Raw genomic sequence first — 26,504 nt, forward strand, 5'->3', positions numbered from 1 at the left:
AAAATTTAAATAAACTAGGGGGGCAGGGGTGGCACATCTGGCTCTGTGCTCAGGAGCCACTTCCTGAATGTGCTCCGGGATCATATGTTCTGCCAAGATGCAAACCAGGATTGTAGATATTAGCCACATGTTAGGTAAATGCTTTAAACTTTTGTGTTCTCTGGCCCCAAATTTTAAATTAAAAAAAAAAAAAAGATTCTTTAAATGTATCACCAGCATTTCAAAGACCAGACCTAGATGGATAAAGTACTAGATCTGGGGACACATGCATGATCATATTATAGCAAATTTTTAGCCTGTCCTGATTATTACAAAATCAGGACAGCGAGAATATTTGCAGCAAGTTTTAACTGAAGCTATACCCACTTATTTTGTGCCATGTGTTTAAGATGAATTATCAGATTTATTTCTCTATTTTAACCTTGATAAAATAACAGTTCCTGTTGATATAATACCTCAAAATCTACTAGCAATAAAACTTACCTCCACTTTATGATTTTTTTTTTTTAGATCAGGACTAAATTTTCTGATTTTAATATAAAAGGGTGTTTTTTTTGTTTTTTGTTTTTAAATTTTGTTTTCTTATTTAGTAGTATCCACCCTGATAATGCTCAGGGGACTTAAGGACTTTTCCTGGCAATGTATACCACATGGTGGCAGGGATCAAAAGGGGGACTGGACCACACAAAGCCTGCACCTGAACCTCTGTACTAATCTCTGTGGCAAAATTCAAGTTTTTAAAATTCCTGGTAGTTTTTTGTTTTTTTATGTCTATGTGTATTATAGGGAGCGGTGCTTTGTTCTGTTTTGTTTGCTGTGTGGTATTTTAAGGGCTGATTTGAAAAAAAATTACCCTAGCTACACAATGTATTTACTGTAAAATCTACCCTGTTGCATATATCGAATTCACTTTGTTTTTGTTTTGGGGCCAGACCTGGCAGTGTTCCTTGATGAACACTCCTGGTAGTGCTTGAGGAAACCATATATGGTATCTTGAATTGAACTGCGATAGGTCAAATACAAGCCGAGTGCCTTAACCCCTATACTATCTGTCCAGCCAAAACTCAGGCTTATTTTAAAGATTATAAATTATAAATACATATTTTAAAAAATTTATGTATTTGAAACAAGAGATTAAATATATGCTTTAGCTACTTTTTAAAGGCTGTTAGTACTAAAAAAATCTGTTTTTTTTTTTTTAGAATCAGGGGAAGAATCCTGCTTTCCAATATCCAACAACCTAATGACATATATTTATAGCAATACAAAGAAAATGAAGAAGTACCTCAAAAATCCCTCATGATTATATGCAATCTCCATAAAAAAAGAATTATAAAATAATCCTGGAAGTGTCTTTTGAAAATGACCTAAGAGGGGACAGAGTGATAGTACAATGGGTAGGACGTTTGCCTTGCATAAGGCAACCAGGGTTGATCCCAGCATCCCATATGATCCCCTGCCAGGAATAATTCCTGAGTGTAGAAACAGAAATAACCCCTGAGCATCGCTGGGGTGTGATGCAAAAAGAAAAAAAAATTTAATGCAGTGGAGTAAAATAAAAATGACCTAAAGGAAGATATTTCAGTGAAGCATGTCTGTAGAAGTTAATTTGGGGGGAGGAACCACACCTGGTGGCTTTGTACACAGGGGATGCTTCAGGCAGTAGTCAGAGGACCATGTGGTGCCAGGGATCAAACTCATGCCTCCTATAAACAAAGCCAATTGAGTTATCTCCCTAGCTTTTAAAGTTAATTTTTGGAAGAAACATTTTAGTTTCTGAAATAAAAGCATCTATTCTTTGAGCTGTATTTGTGTCTACTCCACTTTACAGAGATCCACAGAGACTAAAACAAATCTGAGAGAAATTTTAACTGTTCATGTGTTCAGTAAGTCTCATTTTTGTGAGAAGAAAAATACCTGTGAGAATATAAGACATACTCAATTAAGTTGCATACCTTGGCATCCCAGTCTTTATTAAGATAATATATACATGTCACACATCTTCCATCACCATTTGGATTATCAACATGACGCACATAACCTGTTCCATTGCCGGGATAGCAAGCAACCATGGCCTGTAATAAAATAGTAATGATTAGTAATAATAAAGAGTTCAGAATTTTATGTATGAATAAAAAAGGAAAAACAGCTTATTAACAAGATGACTGATGTTTAGCTATTCTGACTTTAAATACTTTTATAAAAATCAGTATTTTATAGACAAGAAGATATTCCATATTGACATTTATAAAGAATATAAAAGTAGGTCTGTGAACAATGCAAGGCCTGGTGAATTCTGATTCAGTGATGGGAAGAGCCAGCATCAAAAAATCAGAAAGGAACTCTTGGTTGCCATGAGTCAGATGTTCCTGCCTAACCAACATGTCCCTCCCTAAGTCAAAAGGATTGTAAGACTTAGTTTTAAGACCTTTTATAGGGAAAGTCTTATTATTCCCTCATTCTTTTCCCTTTTGTTGTTTGGTTGTGACTGGGAGGGAGAAAAATACACATTTGGATATAGTACTTTTACACTTGAGTGTGTCTGAGACTGCACTCAGAATGTGTGGCAATGTCAAGGATTGAACTCATGGCTGTGTGCCTGGCAAGGTCGGTACTCAACCACTGAGTTATCCCTAGTCCCTCAAATGCTATTTTTAAAAATTTCATAGGCAAGTATAATACACTGATTAAAGGTAAAGGTAAAAGGTAAAGGCCCTCCCGTTGATCGTCGATTTGCTCGAGCGGGCCCAGTAACGTCTCCATTGGAGACTTTGTTGTTACTGTGTCTGGCATATCGAATACTCTCAGTAGCTTGCCACTGATTAGTAAATAAATTATCCAGTGTTCTATCTTCAGAGCATTTTAAGTGTGGAAACTTGGGGTGAAGTGACATTTTCTTTATTCTTTGTTTTTTAGGGTTTTTTCTTTCATTTTTTGTTGTTTTAAAATTACATTCTAATAGACACTATTCTATCAAAATCAGAATTTGTGGTCACTATTTCATGTCCATTTTTCCTGATTTTAGACTTCAATGACAGATTCAATAACTCTCAATAATGAACAGCCCCAGAGCTGGAAATTACAGAGATTAAAGATTATAGAGTGAACTATAGACTCTGCAAGTGGGAGCCCCTCATTCAAATCAGGCTCCACATCATCCTCTGGATGCAACTCTCAAGCTGGAAGTAGCACCTAAAACTCCCCAAAAACAAACAAACAAAAAATCCCCCAAATTCAATTCTCTTGTCATGACTTACTCAAGAAAGTCATATGTAGCACGCCTTGAATCATAATTGAGACAATCATGATAAATACAATACATATATTATGTATATATAACAGATGCTAGAGATTGAACCCCCACTGAACACTGACTAGTGCTCTATTGCTGACCTATGTCTCTGGCACATTAAAAATAAAAACTATCAAGATCAAATCTTCCCTAAAGTGATCTCATCTCCAAAATGTTCATTCAGGTTTTTTCAACTATTTGGAATACTCTGGTTTCTCTTAAGATTGTATGAATATTTCACATTTTACCAACTATTTGGTAACCTCAGTGAAGAATCACTGTCACTGTGCTCCCGTTGTTCATCGATTTGCTCGAGCGGGCCCAGTAACACTGTGAGACTTGTTACTGTGTTTGGCATATCGAATATGTCACGGGTAGCTTGCCAGGCTTTGCCATGCGGTTGAGATATTCTCAGTAGCTTGCCGGGCTCTCCAAGAGGGGCGGAGGAATCAAACTCGGGTCGGCCATGTTGGCTGTGTGCAAGGCAAACACCCTACCTGCTGTGCTATTGCTCCCAGTGACGTATTCAATATGCCAAACACAGTAACAACAAGTCTCACAATGAAGACATTACTGGGCCCGCTCAAGCAAATTCATGAACAATGGGAGGACAGTGCAGTACAGTGCAGTGCAGCAAAGAATGAAGAAGGAATTTTTTTTTTAATTTTTTAACAGTGAGACATCATGAGGTACAGTTGCAGACTTACACATTTTTGTGCTTGGGTTTCAATTACACAATGATCAAATACCCATCCCTCCACCAGTGCCCATTTCCCACCATCACGGATCCCAGTATCCCTCCCACCCCCCATACCCCCCATCCCACCCTGTCTCTGTGGCAGGGCATTCCCCTCTGTTCTCTCTCTCTCCTTTTGGGTGTTGTGGTTTGCAAAAGAAACATTGAGTGGCAATCATGTTTGGTCTATAGTCTACTTTCAGCATGCTTCTCCCATCCTGGGAGGATCCTCCCAACACCTTTATTTGGTGTTCCCCTCTTTATCTGAGCTCCCTTTTCCCCTACTATGTGTGGTTGGCCTCCAAGTCATGGAGTAAAATTCCTGGTACTCATCTCAGCCATTCTTGGGTGTTAGTTTCCTATTTTGTTACTTTATGTTCCCCAGATGAATGCAATCTTTCTATGTCTATCCCTTTCTTTCTGAGTCATTTCGCTTAACATGATACTTTCCATGTAGTACCACTTGTATGTAAATTTCATGACTTCATCTTTTCTAAGAGCTACATAGTACTCCATTGTGTAAATGTACCAAAGTTTCTTTAACCAGTCATCTGTTCTCGGGCACTCAGGTTTTTTCCAGATTCTGGCTATTGTAAAGAGTGCTGCAATAAACAGACAATTGCAGATGTCACTTTGGCTATACTTTTTTGCCTCTCTGGGATATATTCCCAGGAGTGGTATTGCTGGGTCAAATGGGAGCTCAATTTCTAGTTTTTTGAGAATCATCCATACTGTTATCCAGAAGGGCTGAACCAGTCGGCATTCCCACCAACAGTGAAGGAGTGTCCCTTTCTCACCACATCCGCGCCAGCACTGGTTGCTTTTGTTCTTGTGGAAATGGGCCAGTCTCTGTGGTGTGAACTGATATCTCATTGTGGTTTTGATCTGCATCTCCCTGATGATTAATGATGTGGAACATTTTCTCATGTGCCTTTTAGCCATTCGGATTTCTGAAGAAGGAAATTGTTGATTTTTTTTTTTTTTTTTTGGCCCTACCTAATGGTTCTTAGGGCTTACTCTTGCTTCTGTGCTCAGGGATCACTTCTGACAGTGTTTAAGGGAACTTAGGTTGTCCTGGGGATTGAACATGAGTCAACTGAGTTATGAGGCAGATACCATAACCCCTGTATTATATCTCCGGCCCCAAAGGCATAACGTAAAAGTTCCACCATCCCATCTTATCCCACCTATCCCTTTAAGGAGTCTCAGAGAGACAGAGAGAGAGAGAGAGAGAGAGAGAGAGAGAGAGAGAGAGAGAGAGAGAGAGAGAGAGAGAGAGAGAGCAAGCAATGGAGAGTGGCAGAAGGAAAATGAGGACACTAGTGGGAAATGTACACTGGTGAAGAGATGGGTGTTGGAACACTTGTATGACTAAAACCTGACCATGATCAGCTTTGTAACTCTATATCTCACAGTGACTCAAAAAAGTTTTCTCTCTTTCACACACACACTGAGCACTTTACTCCTGGTTCTGCACATAGGAATCACTCTTAGAGGGGTTTGAGACCAAATTGGGTGCCAGGGACTGAATCTGAGTTGGCTCAGCACCTGAGCCTCACTTGTCTTATTTGAAAGGCCCTGGGTTTGATCTCTAGCACCTCAAAAATGGTGACAATAAATTAAAAAAAATTAAATACCTAGCTACGGGGTCAAAGAGATAGTACAATATGTAGGACACTTGACTTCATGCAGCTGACCCAGGTTCAATCCTTGGCATCTCATATGGTCCCTGAAGCACACCAGGAGTGATTCCTCAATGCAGAGCCATGAGTAACCCCTGAGCATTTCCAGGTGTGGCCCAAAACCATAACAAAAATCTAAAAAACATCACCACCTAACTGTAATATTATCATCAGGTACTTTAGCAATTTCCATCCCAATGAGGAGGGACGCACTAGAGACAGAGATTAGAGATGAAAAGTTCAAGACCTATTTCAATTGTAGAATAGATGAAAAATGCAATTTAAACTTTTAGATCCTTTCAACATAGTATAATACATATTTTATTTTAATGGACTAGAGAGCATGGATTAGATATTTCTAATATTCATCCTGGAGAAGTTAACATTTATAAAATAGTGCTGGATAAACAAATCAGTGGTTAATGTTAAAAGTTTCTTACCAAAAAACAATTTTTTTTTTTGCCACATTCAGTGGTGCTTCAGTGCTTACTCTGCACTCAGGGATCACTTCTGATGGGATTAGGGGACCTACATGGGGTGTCGAAGATTGAACCCGGGTTGGCCCTGTGCAAAGCTAGTGCCCTACCCACTGTACTTTAACTGACTTTATTATAGGCTCACATATATGTATGTGCGATAACCCCAGTATCTGCATCTCCTCAAATTCATAGAATTTAGAAATTAGCATTATGAATACTAGAAATGGCAACAGTTTTAAAAAATATTGGATGTCCTTAGATAGCATATTTAAGGACTGCTTTCACAGGATCCCACAAATCTAGTGAGTTCATTGGTCTATACTCTTTGGAAATATATAGAAGACCTCAAGATTCCTGCTGGTTCTATGTATAGCTACCTAAGGCAACTCTGTTTTCTATTCTAATAGATTAAGTTGAATCCAAAAACTAGTTTGCCACTTCTGAGAGGCACCCGTGAAGGATCTCAAAAGAATGGGATAGGAACTTTATCAGTTTAGAAAAGTTTGTGAAACAATTTTTTGGTGCTTGTTTGCTAATACATTTTTTTATATGTGGCGGAATTCAGTCTGTGTTTTCCTTTCATACTAAAAAGTCATTTAGTGGCTCACTTAATAGCAGACTGCAAATATGCAAGGGCATAACCTAATGCCTAACTAAATAAATATATTCAGATCAGGTCAAAAGAGGCAGTCAACCATGTTAAGGCATCCAAAACACACAAAAATTTTGATTTGGGGGGGGTACTAGGGAGGGTTTGGGTCACACCTGGCACTGCTGCTCAGGGAATCATACTGGGTGCTGGGGACTGAACCCCAGATGACCATGTTCAAGACAAGTGCTTGACCTCTGAACTATCTCTCTAGCTCTCACGAGTCTTTTTTTTTTCCTTTTTTGGCTTTTTGGGTTACACCTGCTTAAGCTCAGGGGTTACTTCTGGCTCTGCACTCAGGAATTATTCCTGGTGGTGGTCAGGGGACCATATGGGATGCTGAGGATCGAAACCAGTAGTATCGAACCTGGTAGATACCTATTCATTGTACTCTGGCCTCTCACAAAATATTTTGTAAGATCCACACAGAATGGAGTTGATTAATGCTGCCTGGGGAATGGGGCTTCAAAGAAGACTAAGGAAAAAGTGACAAATAAGCCACGTTTATTTTGTCTTTGGTTTTTTGGTCCACACCCAGTAGCTAAAGTTCTAGGGGCACTCTAGGCACTGGAAGTGTTCCAGATACTCCTGGAAGTTCTTGTGGAGCACGCAGTGCCAGGCATCAAAAACAGGTCTCTCCAATGCAAAACACACTCCATTCCTTTGAGTCATTTACCAAGCCCTGAAGAGCCTTAGTTTAAGTGTAAAAATACAAGTGAAAAAAAAAAACCGTATAAAAGTTTTTTTCATGGTAGGATGAAATTCTAGCTAGAAGGTACAGCTAGAATATATGAAAAACAAAACAAGCATAAATATGACATCTGAGAGCAATGCAAAGGAGCAGACACAGAGGAAGAACATGGGAATACCTGGTGCAGAGCAGCATAAAACAGAGAAGACTGGTAGCAAAAGGACATAAAAGCTCCTTCTGATTTGCTGGAGCTTAGTGTTTTAAGTTTAGAAATGAAGGCAGAGGTCTCCTTTTGTAACAAAAGCATTTTGGGTCACATCTGGCGGTGCTTAAGGGACCATATCGGGTGCTGGGGATCAAACCCAAGTCCGCTGTATGCATGGTAAGTCCCTACTCACTGTACGATTGCTTTGGCACAGGTCTTCTAATTTTAAACAAGCATTCTACAGAATTCTATAGACTAAAAGTCAAATTTTGAAAAATAATAACACTACCACCCAGATTCCTTGTAGTGGATGCACTCATTTGACAAGGGTTACTGACAGATAAGAGACAAGAGCTTGAATGAAGGGCTAAAGAGGATTGGACAGCTAAATAAAATTAAGAATGTGAAATGGGGACAAAACGTGCACAGGAGGTAAGATACTGGTTTGGGCATGCAGTCCACCCTATTTTGATCCCTGGCACTGTACACTGTTCTCTAAGCACCACCAGGGGTCACGCCTGAGCAAAGAACAAGGTGTGGCCTAAAACAAAAAGAGGATGTGAAATGCAGTTTTGCTCACCCCACAAAAGAATGTGAAAAACAGGCCATGGAGGTAGCTAAGCTGCAGCATTTGCCTTGCATGTATGTGGTCCTGGGTTCCATCTCTGACAACACATATATAAAAAGCATTGTGTAAAAGACTTAATGGTGGGGAGAAGGAACTCATTTTTTAAAAATATAAAAAAGCCCAAACAACCCTCGAGAATATTCACTATGATCATTCATTCAGCAAATATCTTCTGAACACCTACTGTAAGTCATAATTCATATTCCAATGTAAGTCATAAGTCATACGCCAATAATTAAGGACAGTTTCAGAAATGATTTTCTCAAATCTTTGTACCTACTGCCTACCAGAAAAAAGTATCTTATGTTACTTTGCTGCTTCTTTCCTATTCTTCAATGCCACTAGTACCTTTATTTTGCGATTGGGGGTGGGGTGGAGTTCCCAAGGAGTGCTCAGGGGACTGCAGGCCTGAGGATCACTTCTGGAAATAAAAACTGAGGATCACTATAAGGATCTAATTTGAAGAGAAGTTATAGGAATTATTAATGTGGAGTATCAAACATGAGACACCATTCTGTATACAATTTAGAAAAATTTAAGTAAATCAATTTTACTTTTAAACACTGAAAGGGCAAGGGATAGACGTAGAATGACTGCACTCATTTGTGGAATATAAAGTAACATAATAGGAGACCAACACCTAAGGATATTAGAGATAAGGGTCAGGAGGATCGCTCCACGGCTTGGAAGCCAGTCTTGTGCTGGGAGAAAAGGCAGTTGGGAAGGAGAAGGGACCACTAAGTAAATGATGGTTGGATGGCTCACTCGGGACGGTAGATGCGTATTGAAAGCAGACTATGGACCAAACATGATGGCTGCATAGTACCTGTATTGCAAACCACTAACACCCAAAAGGAAAGAAAGAGTAAGAGGGAATGTACCTGCCACAGAGGCAGGGGGTGGGAAGGGATGGGTGTGGCAGGAGAGATACTGGGAACACTGGTGGTGGAGAATGGGCACTGGTGGAGGGATGGGTACTTGAATATTGTGTAACTGAAACATACAAAAGTTTGTAAGTCTGTAACTGTATCTCACAGTGATTCATTAAAATTTAAAAAAAAAAATTAAAAAAATAAAAAAAATCTTGGAAGGGATACCAGCTATTCTCAGCGAACAGGGCAGGAGGTTCAATGCAAGGGCCTAGAGGTCAAGTTTATTTATTTTTGTCTTGGGGCAACATACATTGTGCTCAAGGCTTATTCCAGGCTTTATACTCAAGAGATCACAACTGGCAGGGCTTGGGGACCATATGCTGTGCCAGCAATTGAACTCTTGATTGATGCATGCAAGGGTACCCTACCCACTGTTCTATTTCTCTATCTCCAAAACTTCAAGTACATTAGTTTTCAAATTTTATTTGGAGGAAGAACCAAACATGCGATTTTTTAAATCCTAAAAAAAATTAGGCTTGGGGCTGGAGCAATAGCACAGTGGGTAGGGCTTTTGCCTTGTACGCGGCCAACCCGAGTTCGATTCCCAGCATCCCACATGGTCCCCTGAGCACCACCAGGAGTAAATCCTGAGTGTAGAGCAAGGAGTTAACCCCTGTGCACCGCCAGGTATGACCCAAAAAAGCAAAAAAAAAAAAAAAAGGCTAGAGATGTAGTTCAGTGGCAGAGTATAAGATTCCTAGCACTACCAAAAAAACTTTATAAACTAAATCTTGAAAATTTTATTCAGATTTACAGAGACTGAGGAGATAGTTAAGGCACTTTTCTATGACCCCCCTCTTCCCTTTGTTGTTCCTGTTGCAATGAAAGCAGAGAAGTTCACACATACTTGGCTGCAGCGCTTGGACATTAGTTGTGCTGTAAACAAAGAATAGTTATTTGGGTTACAGAAGAAGTTGCACTTTGTTGTAATGCTGGAGAATACCAAAGAGCAGTGCCACCAGAATCACATGCTGTATAGCATGCCTGCAAAATAGGTCCTCTAACTCAGAGCAAACCTGGCCCTGGTATCAAAATTTGAAGATAACCGTTGAACACTTGGTTCCAATTCTACCAGGTCAAACACTTGACCTATAGTAACTGGGGAACAATAAATTTCGCTTTTGACTCGCTTAACCACTTGAAGATTTTTTTCATTTGCTTTATCATTTGCATGTGAGGCACACCTGTTACCAATAGCTTTCAGAAGTTCTTGATCAAAGAGGTAGTAGAATCTAAGACTGAAAGCAAAGATTTCGAATTGGAGAGCTCTGGTTTCTAATCTTCATTTTATCACATACTGTCTGTGTGACTGTGGGCTATTTCTTTAACTCTACTTGCTCATCAACAGAACAGTTTGATCCCTGCATCAAAGGGTGGATGAGGATACATGTGATAATGCATATAAATTACTATGTTCCACCTAAAGCTGAATGAACAATTACTAAAAGCTATGTATCATTGATTCCCAATCAATTTTTATACCTAATCTGTTTTAAAATTTCATATCAATATACCCTACCCAGTATTTACACACTGCTACTTAATCAGCTCCCTATTTGACCTCAAATTCTGCATTTCTAAACATCATCTTATCCTGCTTCTTTCCATACTTTCCGTCTTAAACCAAAAAACTACCGTATTAGAAATCACAATTTAATAGTGTGTCCTCAGGCTAGGGAGACAGTTCAAGTGGTAGAGTATATGCTTAGTATGTGTGAGGCCCTGAATTTAATCCCCAGCACTGTGTGAGCTCTATCCATAATACTTCTGATTGGTAGCACCCCTGAACACCACGAGTTGTTTATTTATGTCTCTCCACAAATTCCAAGAGTGATGATTTTCCTGAATCAAATTTGCAGTCCAAACAGCAGTCAGTCCCAGTCACCAAATCCTTCCACCACCTCCACTAGGTATGGCACCTTTTGGGAGCTGGAAGGACGGGGACAGAGAGGGAGGTGTTTTCTAAACAATGTTAAATACCCCTGAATCCCAGGAGTAATCCTAGACTAAGACTTCTTTCCTGTTAGCTAATCAATCATTAAGGACTGCTAAATCCCTGCAGCCTGTCAGTAAAGGTTTTTCTCTTCCTGGTGGATAAGCACTGGACTCCTTCAGTCCCAGATATACAACCTCTTCACTGGTTTCAAGACCTGAAGAGGGGCATAAGATTCCATTCATTCCAACAAACCAATTCTACATAAGGCAAAATTTTAAAACAGTAGAATCTAAATTCCATCTTGTCTCACTTCTGTGGCCTTTTACTCTAAACCTATACCTTTATATGTGCAAGAAAATGTATGCAGAACCCTCCATGACATTGAAGCTAAAAGCATCTTTAAGGATAAAAATCCACTGACCAAGCAAGTGGAAACAAACATAAACAAATGTGACTACATTAAACTAAGAAGCGTCTGCACCTCAAATGAAAGTGACCAAAATACGAACAGCCTACAGAATGGGAAAAATATTTATCCAATATTTATCTAATAAGGGGTTACTATCCAGAATATACAAGATATTAGTAGAATTGTACAAGAAAAAACCTCCAAACCCATCAAAAAATGAAGAGAAGAAATGAACAGAAGCTTCCTCAAAAAATAAATACAAATGGGGGACTGGAGCGATAGCACAGCAGGTAGAGTGTTTGCCTTGCATGCGGCCAACCCAGGTTTGATTCCCAGCATCCCATATGGTCCCCAAGCACCACCAGGAGTAATTTCTGAGTGCAGAGTCAGAAGTAACCCCTGTGCATTGCTGGTTGTGACCCAAAAAAAAAAAAAAAAAGCCAAAAGGCACATGAAAAAATGTTCTACATCTCCAATCATCAGAGAGCTGCAAATCAAAACAACAATGAGGGGCTGGAGTGATAGCACAGCAGGTAGAGTGTTTGCCTTGCATGCGGCCCAACCCGGGTTCGATTCCCAGCATCCCATATGGTCCCCCGAGCACCGCCAGGAGTAATTTCTGAGTGCATGAACCAGGAGTAATCCCTGTGCATTACTGGGTGTGACCCAAAAAGCAAACGAAACAAAAACAATGAGATATCATCTCACACCACAGAGACTGACACACATCAAAAAAGAAGAACAACCAGTGCTGGCACAGATGTGGAGAAAAAGGGACTCTCTTTCATTGTTGGTGGGAATGCTAACTGGTCCAGCCTTTTTGAAAAACAATATGAACATTCTTTAAAAAACTAGAAATTGAGCTTCCATATGACTCAGCAATACCACTTCTGGGAATATGTCCTAAGGGTGCAAAAAAGCACAGTAGAAATGATATCTGCACCTGTATGTTACTGCAGCACTGTTCACAATAGGCATAATCTGAAAACAACCCCACTGCCTGAAAACAGACAGCTGGTCAGAAAAACTTTGGTACATCTACACAATAGAATACCATCAGCGGTTAAGAAAGATGAAGCCATGAAATTTGCTTGTACGTGGATGGTGATGGAGAGTATTATGCTAAGTAAAATGAGTCAGAAAGAGAGGGTCAGACATAGAATAACTGCACTCATTTGTGGAATATAAAATATCATATGAGACTAATTGCAGCCGCACGACATTTTATTATCTCATTTTTACTTGGAGAACCCGGCAGGCTACCTAAAGTAGCCTGCCCACATGGCAGAGTCTGGCAAACTTCCCGTGTCGTACTCCATATGCCAAATACCAGTGACAATGATAGGTCTCATTCTCCTAGCCCTGAAAGAGCATTGAATATGGCTCTTTTACAATCTCAGGGCTAGGAAAGAGACGTTACTGGTGCCTGCTTGAGGCAATTGACGAACAACAGGATGATCGTGATCGTGATGAGGCTAATACCCAAGGACAATAAGACAGGGCCAGGAAGATTGCTCCACATCTGGAAGTCTGCCTTATGAGCTGAGGGAAAAGGCAGCTGGGATAGAGAAGGGATCACTAAGTCAATGATGGTTGGAGGGATTGCTCAGGATGGAAGATATGTGCTGAAAGTAGATAAAGGACCAAACATGATGGCCTCTCACTATCTGTATTGTAAACCATAATGCCCATAAGCAGAGAGAAAAAGGGACACTGTCTGCCACAGAGGGAGGGGGAGGGGGAGGGATGGGGTGGGTAGGGATACTGGGGACACTGGTGGTAGAAAACGTACACTGGTGGATGGGTGTTCAGTAACTGAAACTCAAACATGAAAGCTTTTTTTTCAATTTCTGAATTGTTTCATCTCGTAAAATGTTTTTTTTTAATTTTTTTTTATTAGTGAAACACCATGAGGTACAGTTGTAGATTTACAATTTTTTGTGCTTGGGTTTGATTATACAATGATCAGATACCCATCCCTCCACCAGTGCCCATTTTCCACCACCAAAACATGAAAGCTTTGAAAGTATAGCTCACGGTGATTCAATAAAAATAAATAAATAAATAATAAACCTGCATCTTTAGCTCCCATATATTCAACATTTAACACTCTTTAGCAGCTGTTCCTCCCCCAAAACATAACATACCTGTCTTCCTTTCTTCTCTGGTAACTGTGGTAACTAGAAGTCAAACACTCTGTTGTGGTACTCACACAACTTTGGTTGTCACCCGCCAGAGATGGTAACTTATTATGACACTGAGCTCCCAGGACTGAATTTGAGGCCTCATGCCTGCAAGGCAGGTGCCCTAACATATTCTCTTCCATTTTTAATAAACTCTTCTTTGTTTCTCTGTTAGATAACATGCAATCTTTTCGGCAGCCTTGGCTTATAATCTTCACTTACCATTCATATTCAACTCAATGCTGATTTTTGCTCTCATAACTCTTGTGAAATTACCCTGCACAAATAATTAAGCTTTCCTCCCTATAATAAAAGAAACAAACAACTTTTAGTTATAATCAGAATTACTCCTTTACAATGTCTTGATACTATTAATCTTGTACTTCACTGTCACTGTCACTGTCCTGTTGTTCATCGATTTGCTCAAGCGGGTCCAGTAACGTCTCCATCGTGAGATTTGTTTACTGTGTTTGGCATATTGAATACGTCGCGGGTAGCTTGCCGGGCTCTCCGAGAGGGGCAGAGGAATCGAACCCGGCTCAGCCGGGCTGGCTACGCACAAGGCAAACGCCCAACTGCGGTTTTTCTCCCTTTCTTTCAACATATTTCCCTCCTCTTTCTCTACCAATGCGTACTTTTGGTCATCTATGTGTCACCTCCCCACCCCCTTTCTAAAATCAGTGCTATTCTTGCTTTGCAAAACTTTCTTGAATTAATAGATATCAGATACTATTTGCGGATTCCTATAAGCTTTCAGGAGTCTTTGAACTATAATATCATTATGTACACAAGCATATTAAATGCAAAAATTCCACAATTTATTTGCCAGACTTCCTGGCTTTAAAGGTGCTCTTATTATTTTCTTTTACTAAATGGAATCCATGTTCAATGAATTTCCCTAGAGAACTTGGAAAGTCATCCTGGATATATCTTTTTCCTTTAAAAATGTCCTTACTGGGCTGGAGAGATAATATAGGTTAACATGTTTGGCTTGCAAGTAACTGACCCTGGTTTGAGCCTTAGTACTACATATGGTCCAGGAATATGCCATGAGCACCCCACCCTCTACACACCTAAGAAAGAGATTCTTACTTTTGCTTGAATTCTTTTAACAAACCTTACTTGTCTTCTGCCTTCTGGTCTGCTATACCTTACTCCAAAAATTATTCTTGACACAAGCACTAGGTTTTTAAAATTAAATTACTGTGCTTTGCTGGATCTTTCAATGGTTCCTAATGCCTAATCAGTCCCACCTCCATCAAAACAGCACAAAAGTTTGCAGATCTAAATCTAAGAAAAGTCCACTACAAATAAGACATTTCTTATAAGGCTCAATCTTAAATAGTCAACAGTCATTTCAAATTTACATTTCACTCCATGAAATTATGTTCAATTAACTTATGTTATTGAAACAATGTCTAAAATTATCAGTAAATAACTTTTCCTTTTGAACAGCTGAGTAAAATTGACATTCAACAAAGATAGTTATTGATAGCTTCAAAATAAATCTGACCTACTACCTTTGTGGCGGCAGTGGAATGGGGAGGGGGCTGCCAAACAGTGCTCACAGTGCCTGGGGGTCACTCGCTGTTACTTTTTTTTTTTAATTGAATCACCATGAGAGACACAGTTACACAGATATATAGAGCTGTTCATGTCAGGCTTCAGTCATACAACGTTCCAACATCCATCCCTCCACCAGTGTACATCTCCCACCACCACTGTCTCCAGTTTCCCTCGTGCTACCCCACCCCCAGTCTGTCCCTATGGCAGGCAGTTTCCTTCCCCGTTCTCTCACTCTCTCTCCCTCTCCCTCAGCTTGCAATACAGATAATAGTGATCCCTAATCTATCCCAACTACCTTCTCCGCCAGCATCTGAGGCAGGCTTCCAACCATGGACCGCTCCCCCTGGTGCTTGTTTCCACTGTTCTTAAGTATTAACCTCATATTATGGGTTTATTTTATATACCACAAATTAATGCAATCATTTTATGTCTCTCGCTCTCCTTCCCCTCACTTCATGCAGCATGATACTCTCCATGTCCATCCATTTATAAGCGAACTTCATGACTTCATTTTCCCTAACAGCTGCTTGGTATTTCACTGTGTAGATGTTTCTTTAACCAGTCATCTGTTCTCACACACTCGGGGTTGTTTCCAGATTCTGGCTATTGTGAACATGTTGAAAGAAATATAGATGTGCAGATAGCAAGCCTGCTGTGTGTTTTTAGGCCCCCAGGGCATATTCCCAGAAGTGGAATTTCTGGGTCTTATGGAAGCTCAATTTCTAGCTTTTTGAGGAATGCCCAAATTGTTTTCCAAAAACACGACCAGTTGGCATTCCCACCAACAATGAAGGGGAGTTCCTTTCTCCCCACATCTACGCCAGCACTGGTTGCTCTTATTTTTTTGGATTTGTGCTAGTCTCTGTTGTGTGAAATGATATCTCATTGTTGTTTTGATTTGCATCTCCCTGATGATTAGTGATGTAGAACATTTTTTCATGTGTCTTTTGGCCATTGTATTTTTTGGGGAAGCTTCTGCTAATTTCTTCTCCCCATTTTTTGATGGGATTTGATGTGTGTGTGTGTGTGTGTGTGTGTGTGTGTATGTGTAAAGCTCTACCAGTGCCATATATATCTGGGATATTAACTCCTCATCAGGGTAAGTATTTTTTCACAATCTGTGGGCAGTCTTTGTATGTTAGTCGTTTTTTTCTTTTGAGGTGCAGAAGCTTCTTAGTTTAATGTAGTCCCATTTGTTTATCTTTGCTTCCACTTACTTGGTCAGCGGTGTTTCATCTTTGAAGATGCTTTTAGCTTTAATGTCATGGAGGGTTCTGCCTATGTTTTCCTCCATTTATCTATTATTCAAGTATGATATTTTGATCTTTAATCCATTTTGATCTGACTTTTGTGCTTGGTGCTAGAAAGAGTTTTGAGTTGTTTTTTTTGCATGTATCTGTCCAGTTGTCCCAGCACCACCTGTTAAAGAGGCTTTCCTTGCTCCACGTCATATTTCTTGCTCCTTTATCAAAGATTAGGTGATTATATAATTGAGGGTCTGGGTCAGGATATTCAACTCTTGATCTATTCCACTGATTTGTAGATTTGTCTTTATTCCAGTACCATGCTATTTTTATTACTATTTATTTGCAGTATTTGAAGTTGGGGAAGGTTATACTTCCCATCTTCTTTTTCCCAAGAATAGCTTTAGCTATTTGTGGGAATTTACTGTTCTGTATGAATTTGAAAAATGTCATGGGTATCCTTATAGGGACCACATTGAATCTGTATAATGCATTGGGGAGTATTGCCATTTTGACAATGTTAATCCTCCCAATCCCTGAGTAGGGGATGTGTTTCTATTTCCGCATGTCCTCTTTTATTTCTTTAATGTTTTATAGTTTCCTTTGTATAGGTCCTTTACTTCTTTAGTTAAGCAGATTCTGAGGTACTTGATTTTCTGAGGTATATTGAGAATGGTATTGTTTTTCTAGTATTTCTTCCCGGAGTGATAGCACAGCTGTAGGGTGTTTGCCTTGCGCAGCCAGCCTGGCTGAGCCAGGTTCAATTTCCTTCACCCCTCTAAGAGAGCCTAGCAAGCTACCGAGAGTATTCAATATGCCAAACACAGTAGTAAGTCTCACAATGGAGATGTTACTGGGCCCGCTCTAGCAAATCGATGAACGGGAGGACAGGACAGTGGACATTAATTGTACATACGAGAGCCATGGACAAGACAAGGTTGCCCACTCTCCCTGCTGCTATTCAATACTGGAAGTACTGCCATAGCAGTTAAGCAAGAAAAAGATATCAAAGGCATCCAGATAGGAAAGAAAGAGGATAAACTTTTACTTTTTGCAGATGGCATGATACTATACTTAGAATATCCTAAAGAATATACAATAAAGCTTGAAACAGTAGATTTGTATAGTAAAGTGACAGGATTTTTGGTCAACCTGGACAGACATCACCAGTATCATACCTGGAGGTACTTGGTGGTCTCCAAAGCATAACCCAGTGGTGCTGGGAGAACACATGGTACTGGGAATTGAATCAGGCACTTTACCCACTATATCATCTCCCTGGCCCCATGTAAATAAAATTTCAATGGAATGAATCAAGGCCAATCAATCACGTATTGCCAAATGCTCTTTTCAAAATACAGTATTAGAATTAAGAAAACTACAATGAAGATATAGTAACTAAAATATTTCCTATTCAGCCTTTTGTGAAAAGTCTGTTAATTTCTACTCTAGATCATAAGGACGATTCTTTACTTCTCTTTAAGTATCCAGCACAGATCTAACGAAAAATACACGAAAACACTTAACTTTAAGAATCAGAATGTTGAACCACAACACCCAAAAAGAGAAAGAGCAAGAGGGAATGCCCTGCCACAGAGGCATTGGTGGAGGGGACAGGGTGGGGGTGGTGGGAGGGATGCTGGGACCATTGGTGGTGGGAAATGGGCGCTGGTGGAGGGATGGGTACTTGATCATTGTATGATTGAAACGCAAGCACGAAAGTTTGTAAGCCTGTAACTACAGTGATTCACTAATAAAAAAAGAAAAAAAAGACAACATATTAAATAAAAAAAAAAAGAATTAGAATGTTGGTAGGAAGACTTCCAAGAGTACATAAGGTAATTGAGAGTGTTAACAAAATCGATATAGAACGGCCAGCTCTAAATAGAGAGAGCTACCAAGAAAGATATCCTTCATCACTTAGTGAAATTTGAAAGGCTGAGATGAGATAGGTGAAACAGGTCAAAGTAGGTTCTGAAAAAACTGGTAAGTCCTTTTCAACTAAAGCTGCCCTCTGAAAGAGCTTGTAGGTAACACTGTTTCACAAAGATATGCATCTATAGCATCTGAATTAGCAAATGCCACTCAGATAGCAATGAGAATTAATACTTCTGGAATCCTTGAAATCACACTATTTTCTTCTCCAAATGACAAGAAAACAAATGCTTACAACGAGCGATAGCACAGCGGTAGGGCGTTTGCCTTGCACGCAGCCAACATGGCCGACCCGAGTTCGATTCCTCCGCCCCTCTCGGAGAGCCCGGCAAGCTACCGAGAGTATCTCGCCCACACGGCAGAGCCTGGCAAGCCACCCGTGATGTATTCGATATGCCAAACACAGTAACAACAAAGTCTCCAATGGAGATGTTACTGGGCCTGCTCGAGCAAATCGATGAACAACGGGAGGGCCTTTACCTTATTATGCTTTAACTAAGGAAAGCATGGAACTAGAAAGACTAGTTTACCTTGCAGTCAACATTTAAAAAAAAAAAGGAAAAAAGGAAAGAAGGCTAAGTGCTTAGTCTAAAATTTTAATGAACAAAAGAGCCATAAGATGTACTAAAAAAGCATGGAATATCCTAGGAATATACAGTTAATCTGCTAAAATAAATAAGGTATGGTAAGGAATAGAAAAAAATAAAGCTAAAGTGAAGCCACTGAACAGAGATACAAATGCTATGCTATGCTAAGGAATTTAGAATAGATATTTTCTAGAAAGCCATCTAAGCAGCACAGAAAACTATCAGAACTGATAAGTGTTAGGAGTCAGAAAACAATGGCCTATGGGTTAAATTTGACCCACTGTGGAATTGTAAATAATATTTAGGGAAGTAAGCTCAGTCATTTATTTACATGTTGTCTTTAGCTACTTTTTTTTTTATTATAACTACATAGTAGTTACAATAGGCTGGAGCGATAGCACAGCGGGTAGGGAGTTTGCCTTGTAAGCGGCCAACATGGCCAACCCGAGTTCGATTCCTCCGCCCCTCTTGGAGAGCCCAGCAAGCTACCAAGAGTATCTCGCCCACACGGCAAAGCCTGGCAAGCTACCCGTGACGTATTCAATATGCCAAACATAGTAACAACAAAGTCTCATGATGGAGACGTTACTGGGCCCGCTCAAGCAAACTGATGAACAACGGGAGGACAATGACAACAATGACAGTAGTTACAACAGAGACTGCATGCTCAGAAAATTTAAAATTTTGTGTTTTAGGGCCATACCTGGTGATGCCCAGGGACTGGCTCTGTGCTTGGGGATCTCTCCCAGCAGTGCTCAAGATAACATGTGGTGCCAGGGGGCAAACCAGGGTCTCTGACATTCAATGTGTGGGCTGAACCCATTGAGCTATTTCTCTGGCCCCAGCCTGAAATTACTTTTACTTATTTTGTTTGCAGGCTACTTTTGCACTCAGGAATCACTTCTGGCAGGCTCAGGGGACCATATGGCGTAACAAGAATGGAACCCTGAATGGCCATGTGCAAGGCAAGTGCCCTACCCACTGTACTATCTCTCAGGCCCCAAATTATTTACTGTATCATTAGCCCTTTGATAAAAATCTGCTGACTTCTACTTTTTGAAGATAAGTATCCTATAAAGGATAGATCAAGAAATGCAAGAAATAATGGATGCAAGGAAATAACATTCGGCCTATGATAAGAAAATTGGTAATGGCTATCTAAGCTATATTAGTGAGAACTGAATGCCGAAGACTGATGTTTGCTCCTTAATGTAGGTAAGAATGGAAACTACACTAATAGAAAAACCGGGGCAGAATAAAAATAAAACGCAAACCAATTTAATGCTAAGGTATGTTGAAAGGATACTAATACCATGTATTTTAAAAAAGGAATCACGAAAAAAAATCTTAGAAGACATAGATTAGTTTTGTATCAGATATGCAAATTCTAAGACACCAATGAAGCATAAAAGAAAGTACCCTGAGTAAGAGTGAGAGATAAAATTTGAGAAACAGAATCAAGAATCAGTAGCGATGGGACCTGAGGATAAAACACTGAGATGAGAGGTCCCTGTAGAGCCACAAGATGCCCTAGAAGTGCACCGAAAGTGGGACTCAGAACTATGACCCAGAATCTGCGATAACACAGGGCCCCTCCAGGCCTCCAGGTCAGGAACTGCCAGTTAATTTCCTCTTTCATAGTGCACTGGACCCATATCTCAGTCTCCTATACTGAACTCTTACAAGGGCAGCCTGGCTACACAAACCGTACTAGGCAAATGGTCCACTAGCCTAATCCAATCAAAATACTCCCGAAACTCACAAAAATAACGGCAAACACAAGAATCTGTATATATCTAATCTAAAAGGACACGTCCCTGACGCTGCACTGGAGACCCCACATAAGTCACACAGGAGCATCAAAGAGGAAGGTAATATCCTTGAAGAGGAAAGATGAGACCACCTTCGACCGAACTCATCCAGATCCCTTCCTGGCAGTGAGAGAGGGACACTGATAGTCAACTGCAGGGCTCCACCTCCACACTACTACAGCAACATGGGGAAACATGAGCACAGATTCCCCACCAAGAGGAGTGGATGAAGAAAAGAGCCCCAACGGGGAATACCCACATACACAATCTCTCTAATAAAGAATTCAGAGATGAAATGGTGAGGATACTTAATGAGATCAAAGAAACAGTAGAACAGACATGCACTAAAATACAGAAGGATATGAAAGAAATAGTGGAATGGACAGCAGGAAATGAGCGCAGAAATAAGAAAGCTACAAACAGAAATGTGTCACTAATAAAAAATTTGGCAGATGAAACTTAAAATTCAGTGGGTACCCTAAAAAGTAGAATGACAACAGCCAAAGACAGAATCAGTGAGCTTCCAGATGAGCTGCAGAAAGAACAGAGGCAACCACAGAAGATGGAAAAAGACTGCCAAATAGCTCAAGGGCAAGTAAAAGACTTATGGGATGAATTCAAGAACAACACAAGAATCATCTTAAGACCAGACGGCTGGGAGGCAACCCCCACGTGGTAGTAAAAGTTAAAGTCATCATTCCTGAACAGTTCCCAGAGCTGGAGAATGCAGGCATCCAGATCCAAGAAACCCAAAGGGTACCAGCTAAAAGAGACCCCAACAAAAAGACTCCAAGACATATCATAACCAGAATGACGAATACCACTGATAGAGACACAATACTGCAAGCAACAAGGTCAAAGAAGGAAATCACATAAAGGAGCATCCCTTAGATTTACAGCAGACTTATCAGACAAAACCATCCAGGTCTGAAGACAGCGGTGGGATATAGTGAGAAATGAAATGAATGCCTCACCAAGAGTTTCTATCCTGATGCCTAGACTCACTCTGACTCAAAGGAACGAACGATACATTACTTCATGGATAAACAACAGTTCAGGAACTTCATAGATCTAAAACCAACCTTAAAAGAAGGACTGAAGGGGCTACTCTAAGACAAGACAACCCCCACAAACACAACACACTCCTATAGAAAGATGGCACCAAAACCCATAACAATCATTTCTCTCAACATCAATGGTCTAAACTCAACAATTAAAAGACACAGAGTGGCAAAATGAATCCAACATTCTGCTTCCTACAAGAAACTCATCTGAACAGTCGGAGCAAACACAGACTCAAAGTCAAAGGACAGAAAACAATTCTTCAAGCAAACAACTCCTTCAAAAAAGCTGAGGTGGGGGCTGGAGCAATAGCACAGCGGTTAGGGTGTTTGCCTTGCAAGCGGCCGACCCAGGTTCAATTCCCAGCATCCCATATGGTCCCCTGAGCACCGCCAGGAGTAACCCCTGTACATTGCCGGGTGCAAATCAAAAAGCAAAAAAAAAAAAAAAAAAAAAAGCTGGGGATGGCCATATTAGTTGCCAACAACAAAGATTTCAGGCTAAAAAAGATTAGAAAGGATAGTGAAAGCCATTTCTTAATAATCAAGAGATAGGTACACCAGGAAGAAATTACACTCCTTAACACATATGCGTATACGCACCTAAGGAGGGTTCAGCAAAATATTTAAAACAACTGCTAATAGACTTCAAGGAGGACACTGGTAGCAATACAATAGTGGCTGGAGACTTCAACACCACCTTGTCACCTCTTGATAGATCAAAGAGACTAAAACTCAGCAAGGATGTACTGGCCCTGAAGAAAGAAATGGAAGAGAGAGGGATAGTACATATATACTGGGCTTTTCATTCCCCAAAAGCCAGATACATGCTCTTCTCCAATGTACATGAAACATTTTCTAAAATAGACAACATGCTGGGCCACAAAAGGTACCTCAATAAAATCAAGAAGACAGACATTGTATCAACTATCTTTTCAGACCAGGACACGATGAAAATAGTTAATCACACACAGAAACGGAGAATCAATCCAAACAGCTCACTGCTGAACAACCAGTGGGTTAGAGAGGAAATCAAAGAAGAAATAAAAAGATGCCTGGAAACAAATGAGAATGAGGAAACAAGTCACCAGAACTTGTGGGACACAGCGAAAGCAGCATAAAGGAGAAAGTTTATAGCTCTGCAAGGGTTTATCAAGAAGGAAGGAGGGACCCACATAAGCAGCTTGATTTCACAGCTTTGGATCTTGGAAAATGACCAACATAAGGAGCCCAAACCATGCATGAGGAAAGAAATAGTAAAATTTAGAGCAGAAATCAATGAGCTGGATTCAAAAAAAAAAAAAAATCCAAAAGATCAATGAAACCAAGCGCTGATTCTTTGGCAAAATAAACAAGATTGATAAACCACTAGCAAGAATCACAAGAAGAGAGAGACAGAACCCTAATAAACCGAATCAGAAATGAAAAGGGGGGACATCACAATAGAAACCACAAAAATTCAAAAGATCATCAGAGATTACTTTGAGATGAATCTGTATGCCATGAAGCAAAAGAACCTAGAAGAAATGGATAAATTCCTGGATTCCGATAACCTCCCAAGGTGGAACTAAGATTTGGAATACCAGAATAGACCAACACTATCAAGGAAATTAAAATGGTAGTCAAAAGTCTTTCCAGAAACAAAAGCCCAAGTCCAGATGGATTCTTAGTGAATTCATTCTTAATGAATTAAAAGCCTTAGTGAATTTTTCCAAACCTTTCAAGAGGATCTATTGCCAGTCCTATTCAAGCTTTCCTAGGAAACTGAAGAAACAGAAACACTCCCTAACAGTTTCTATGAGGCACATTATCATCCTCATACCAAAAGCAGAGAGACATACAGCAAAAAAAGAGAAAATGACAGGCCAATGTCCCTGATGAACACAGATGCAAAGATTTTCAACAAAGTATTAGCATCCAACATCTCATCTAAAGGATCTTATGCCATGACCAAGTGGGATTCATCCCGGGGATAGAAGGATGGTTTAACATTCACAAGTCAATCAACATAATTCATCGTATCAATAAAAGAAAAAGATAAAAACTATATCATCATAACCATAGATAGCAGAGAAGGCATTGGACGAGATCCAGCACCCGTTTACAATGAAAACTCTCAACAAAATGGGAATTTGGGGTTCTTGGTGGTGAAAAATAAGTACTGGTGAAGGGAAATGTGTTTGATCATTGCATGACCGAGACTTAAAAGTGAAAGCTTTGTAACTGTTCCCACAGTGATTCAATAAATAAATAAAAAAATAAAAATATAAAAACAAAACAAAATGGGAATTGAAGGAACTTGCCTCAATATTATAATCAAAGCCATCTACCACAAGCCCACGGCAAGCATTATTCTCAATGGGGAAAAATTCTAAAATCAGAAACAAGATAAGGATGCCCACTCTCACCCTTTCTACTCAACTTAACACTGAAAGCACTTACCATAAAAGTTAGGGAAGAAAAAATTATTAAGGGCATTCAGACAGGAAAGTAATAACTCAAGCTCTCACTCTATGTAGATAACATGATGCTATACTTAGAGAACCCTAAAGTCTCCACCAAAAATCTTCCTAGAAACAACAGATTTGTATAGTAGAGTATCAGGCTACAAAATCAATACCCAAAAGTCCACGGCTTTCCTATATGCAAATAATGAAAATGAAGAAAGTGATATAAAAAAACAATCCTGTTCACAATTATGACTCAGAAAATCAAGTACCTTGCAATTAGCTTAACTAAAGAGGTAAAGAACCTGTACAATGAAAACTACAAAAAAGCTGCTTCAATAAAAGAAGACATAAGGAAATGGAAACACATCCCCTGCTCATGGATTTGGAGAATTAACATTGTCAAAATGGCAATACTCCCCAAAGCATTATACAGATTCAATGTGTACCCTATAAGAATACCCATGACATTTTTCAAAGAAAATGGTAAAACACTCCTGAAATTCATATGGAACAATAAGGCCCCATGAATAGCTAAAGCAATTCTTGGAAAAAAGAAGATGGGCGGCATCACCTTCCTCAACTTCAAACTGTACTAGAAAAGAGGTAGTTATTAAAACAGCATGATATTGGAATAAAGACCTGCAGACCAGTGGAATAGTGTTGATTATCCTGACACACACCTTCAAATCGATGATCATCTAATCTTTGATAAGGGAGCAAGAAATATGACTTGGAGCAAGGAAAGCCTCTTTAACAAAGTGGTGCTGGAAAAATTGGACAGTTACATGCTAAAAAAATGGGCTCAGATGTCTATCTAACACCATGCACAAAAGTCAGATCAAAATGGATTGAAGACTTCCACAGCAGACTGAATCCATAGGCCATAGAAGAAAAGACAAGCTAAACCCTCCACAATATTGAAGCTAAAGATATCTTCATACATGAAACGCTACTGACCAAGCAAGTGGAAGCAAAGACAAACAAATGGGAGTACATTAAACTAAGAAGTTTCTACACCTCAAAAAAAAAAAAAAAAGTGACCAAGATACAAAGACAGCCTTCATAATAGGAAAGATTATTCACCCAAAACCCTTCTGACCAGGGGTTAATATCAAAGATATACAAGGTACAGGTTGAATTTTACAAGATAAAAACATCCAACCCCATCAGAAAATGGGGAGATGATGACAGAAACTTCCTCAAAAAAGAAATTCAAATGGCCAAAAGGCACATGAAAAAAATGCTCTTCTTCAGAAACATCAGGGGATGCAAATCAAAACCACAATAAGATATTATCTCAGACCACAGAGACTGGCACACATTCAAAAGAGTAAGAGTAACTGTGCTGGTATGGATGTGGGGAGCAATTCCCAACTCCTTCATTGTTGTTGGGAATACCGACTTGACTGGCCCAACAATCTTGGAAAACAATATTCCTGAAAAAATTAGAAATTAGAGGTGCCTGCCATAGAGAGAGGCTGGGGTGGGGATGGGGGCAGCTTGAAGGTGTGAGAGGGAAAATGGGAACACTGGTGCTAGGAAATTACACTAGTGGAGAGATGGGTATTGGAATACTGTATGACTGAAATGTAATCATGAACAATTTTATAATGCTCTCACAGTGATTCAGTAACTTGTGATATTCAAATTAGAAATTGAACTCCCATTTGACCCAGCAATACCACTTTTGAGAATATACCCTGGCGGCCCAAAAAACCACAGCAGAAACACCATATCCAACCCTATGTTCACTGCAGCTTTGTTCGCAATAGCCAGAATCTGGAAACAACCTAAAAAAGGGGCACATCTATACAGTGAAATATTATGCAGCTGTTAGAAAAAATGAAGTCATGAAATTTGTCTATAAATGGATAGACATGAAGGGTATCATGCTGAGTGAAATGAGTCAGAAGAAGAGTGACAGATACAGAATGACTGCATTCACTTGTGGTATATAGAAAAAAATATATATATATAGAAGACTAATATCCATGATCATGATCAGGTAAAACATGGGCTAGGACGACT

The 26,504-nt window shown here is 39.7% G+C and overlaps 1 protein-coding gene and 1 non-coding gene across 3 annotated transcripts in view; both read right to left on the reverse strand.

The window, feature by feature from the left end:
• Positions 1-26,504, reverse strand: part of EGLN1 (egl-9 family hypoxia inducible factor 1) — a 71,238-nt gene that overhangs the window by 14,041 nt on the left and 30,693 nt on the right. For both annotated transcript variants that reach the window (XM_056113638.1, XM_056113637.1), the window contains exon 2: positions 1,956-2,075. In XM_056113638.1, the coding sequence (XP_055969613.1) occupies positions 1,956-2,075 (120 nt within the window). The remainder of the gene's footprint in view (positions 1-1,955; positions 2,076-26,504) is intronic.
• On the reverse strand, positions 205-340 carry LOC130023046 (small nucleolar RNA SNORA72). The gene has a single exon (XR_008792365.1). It is a non-coding gene; the product is annotated as a small nucleolar RNA SNORA72 (small nucleolar RNA).

This window comes from Sorex fumeus, unplaced genomic scaffold (assembly GCF_029834395.1).
Source record: "Sorex fumeus unplaced genomic scaffold, SorFum_2.1 ptg000021l, whole genome shotgun sequence".
Taxonomy (NCBI): Eukaryota; Metazoa; Chordata; class Mammalia; order Eulipotyphla; family Soricidae; genus Sorex; species Sorex fumeus.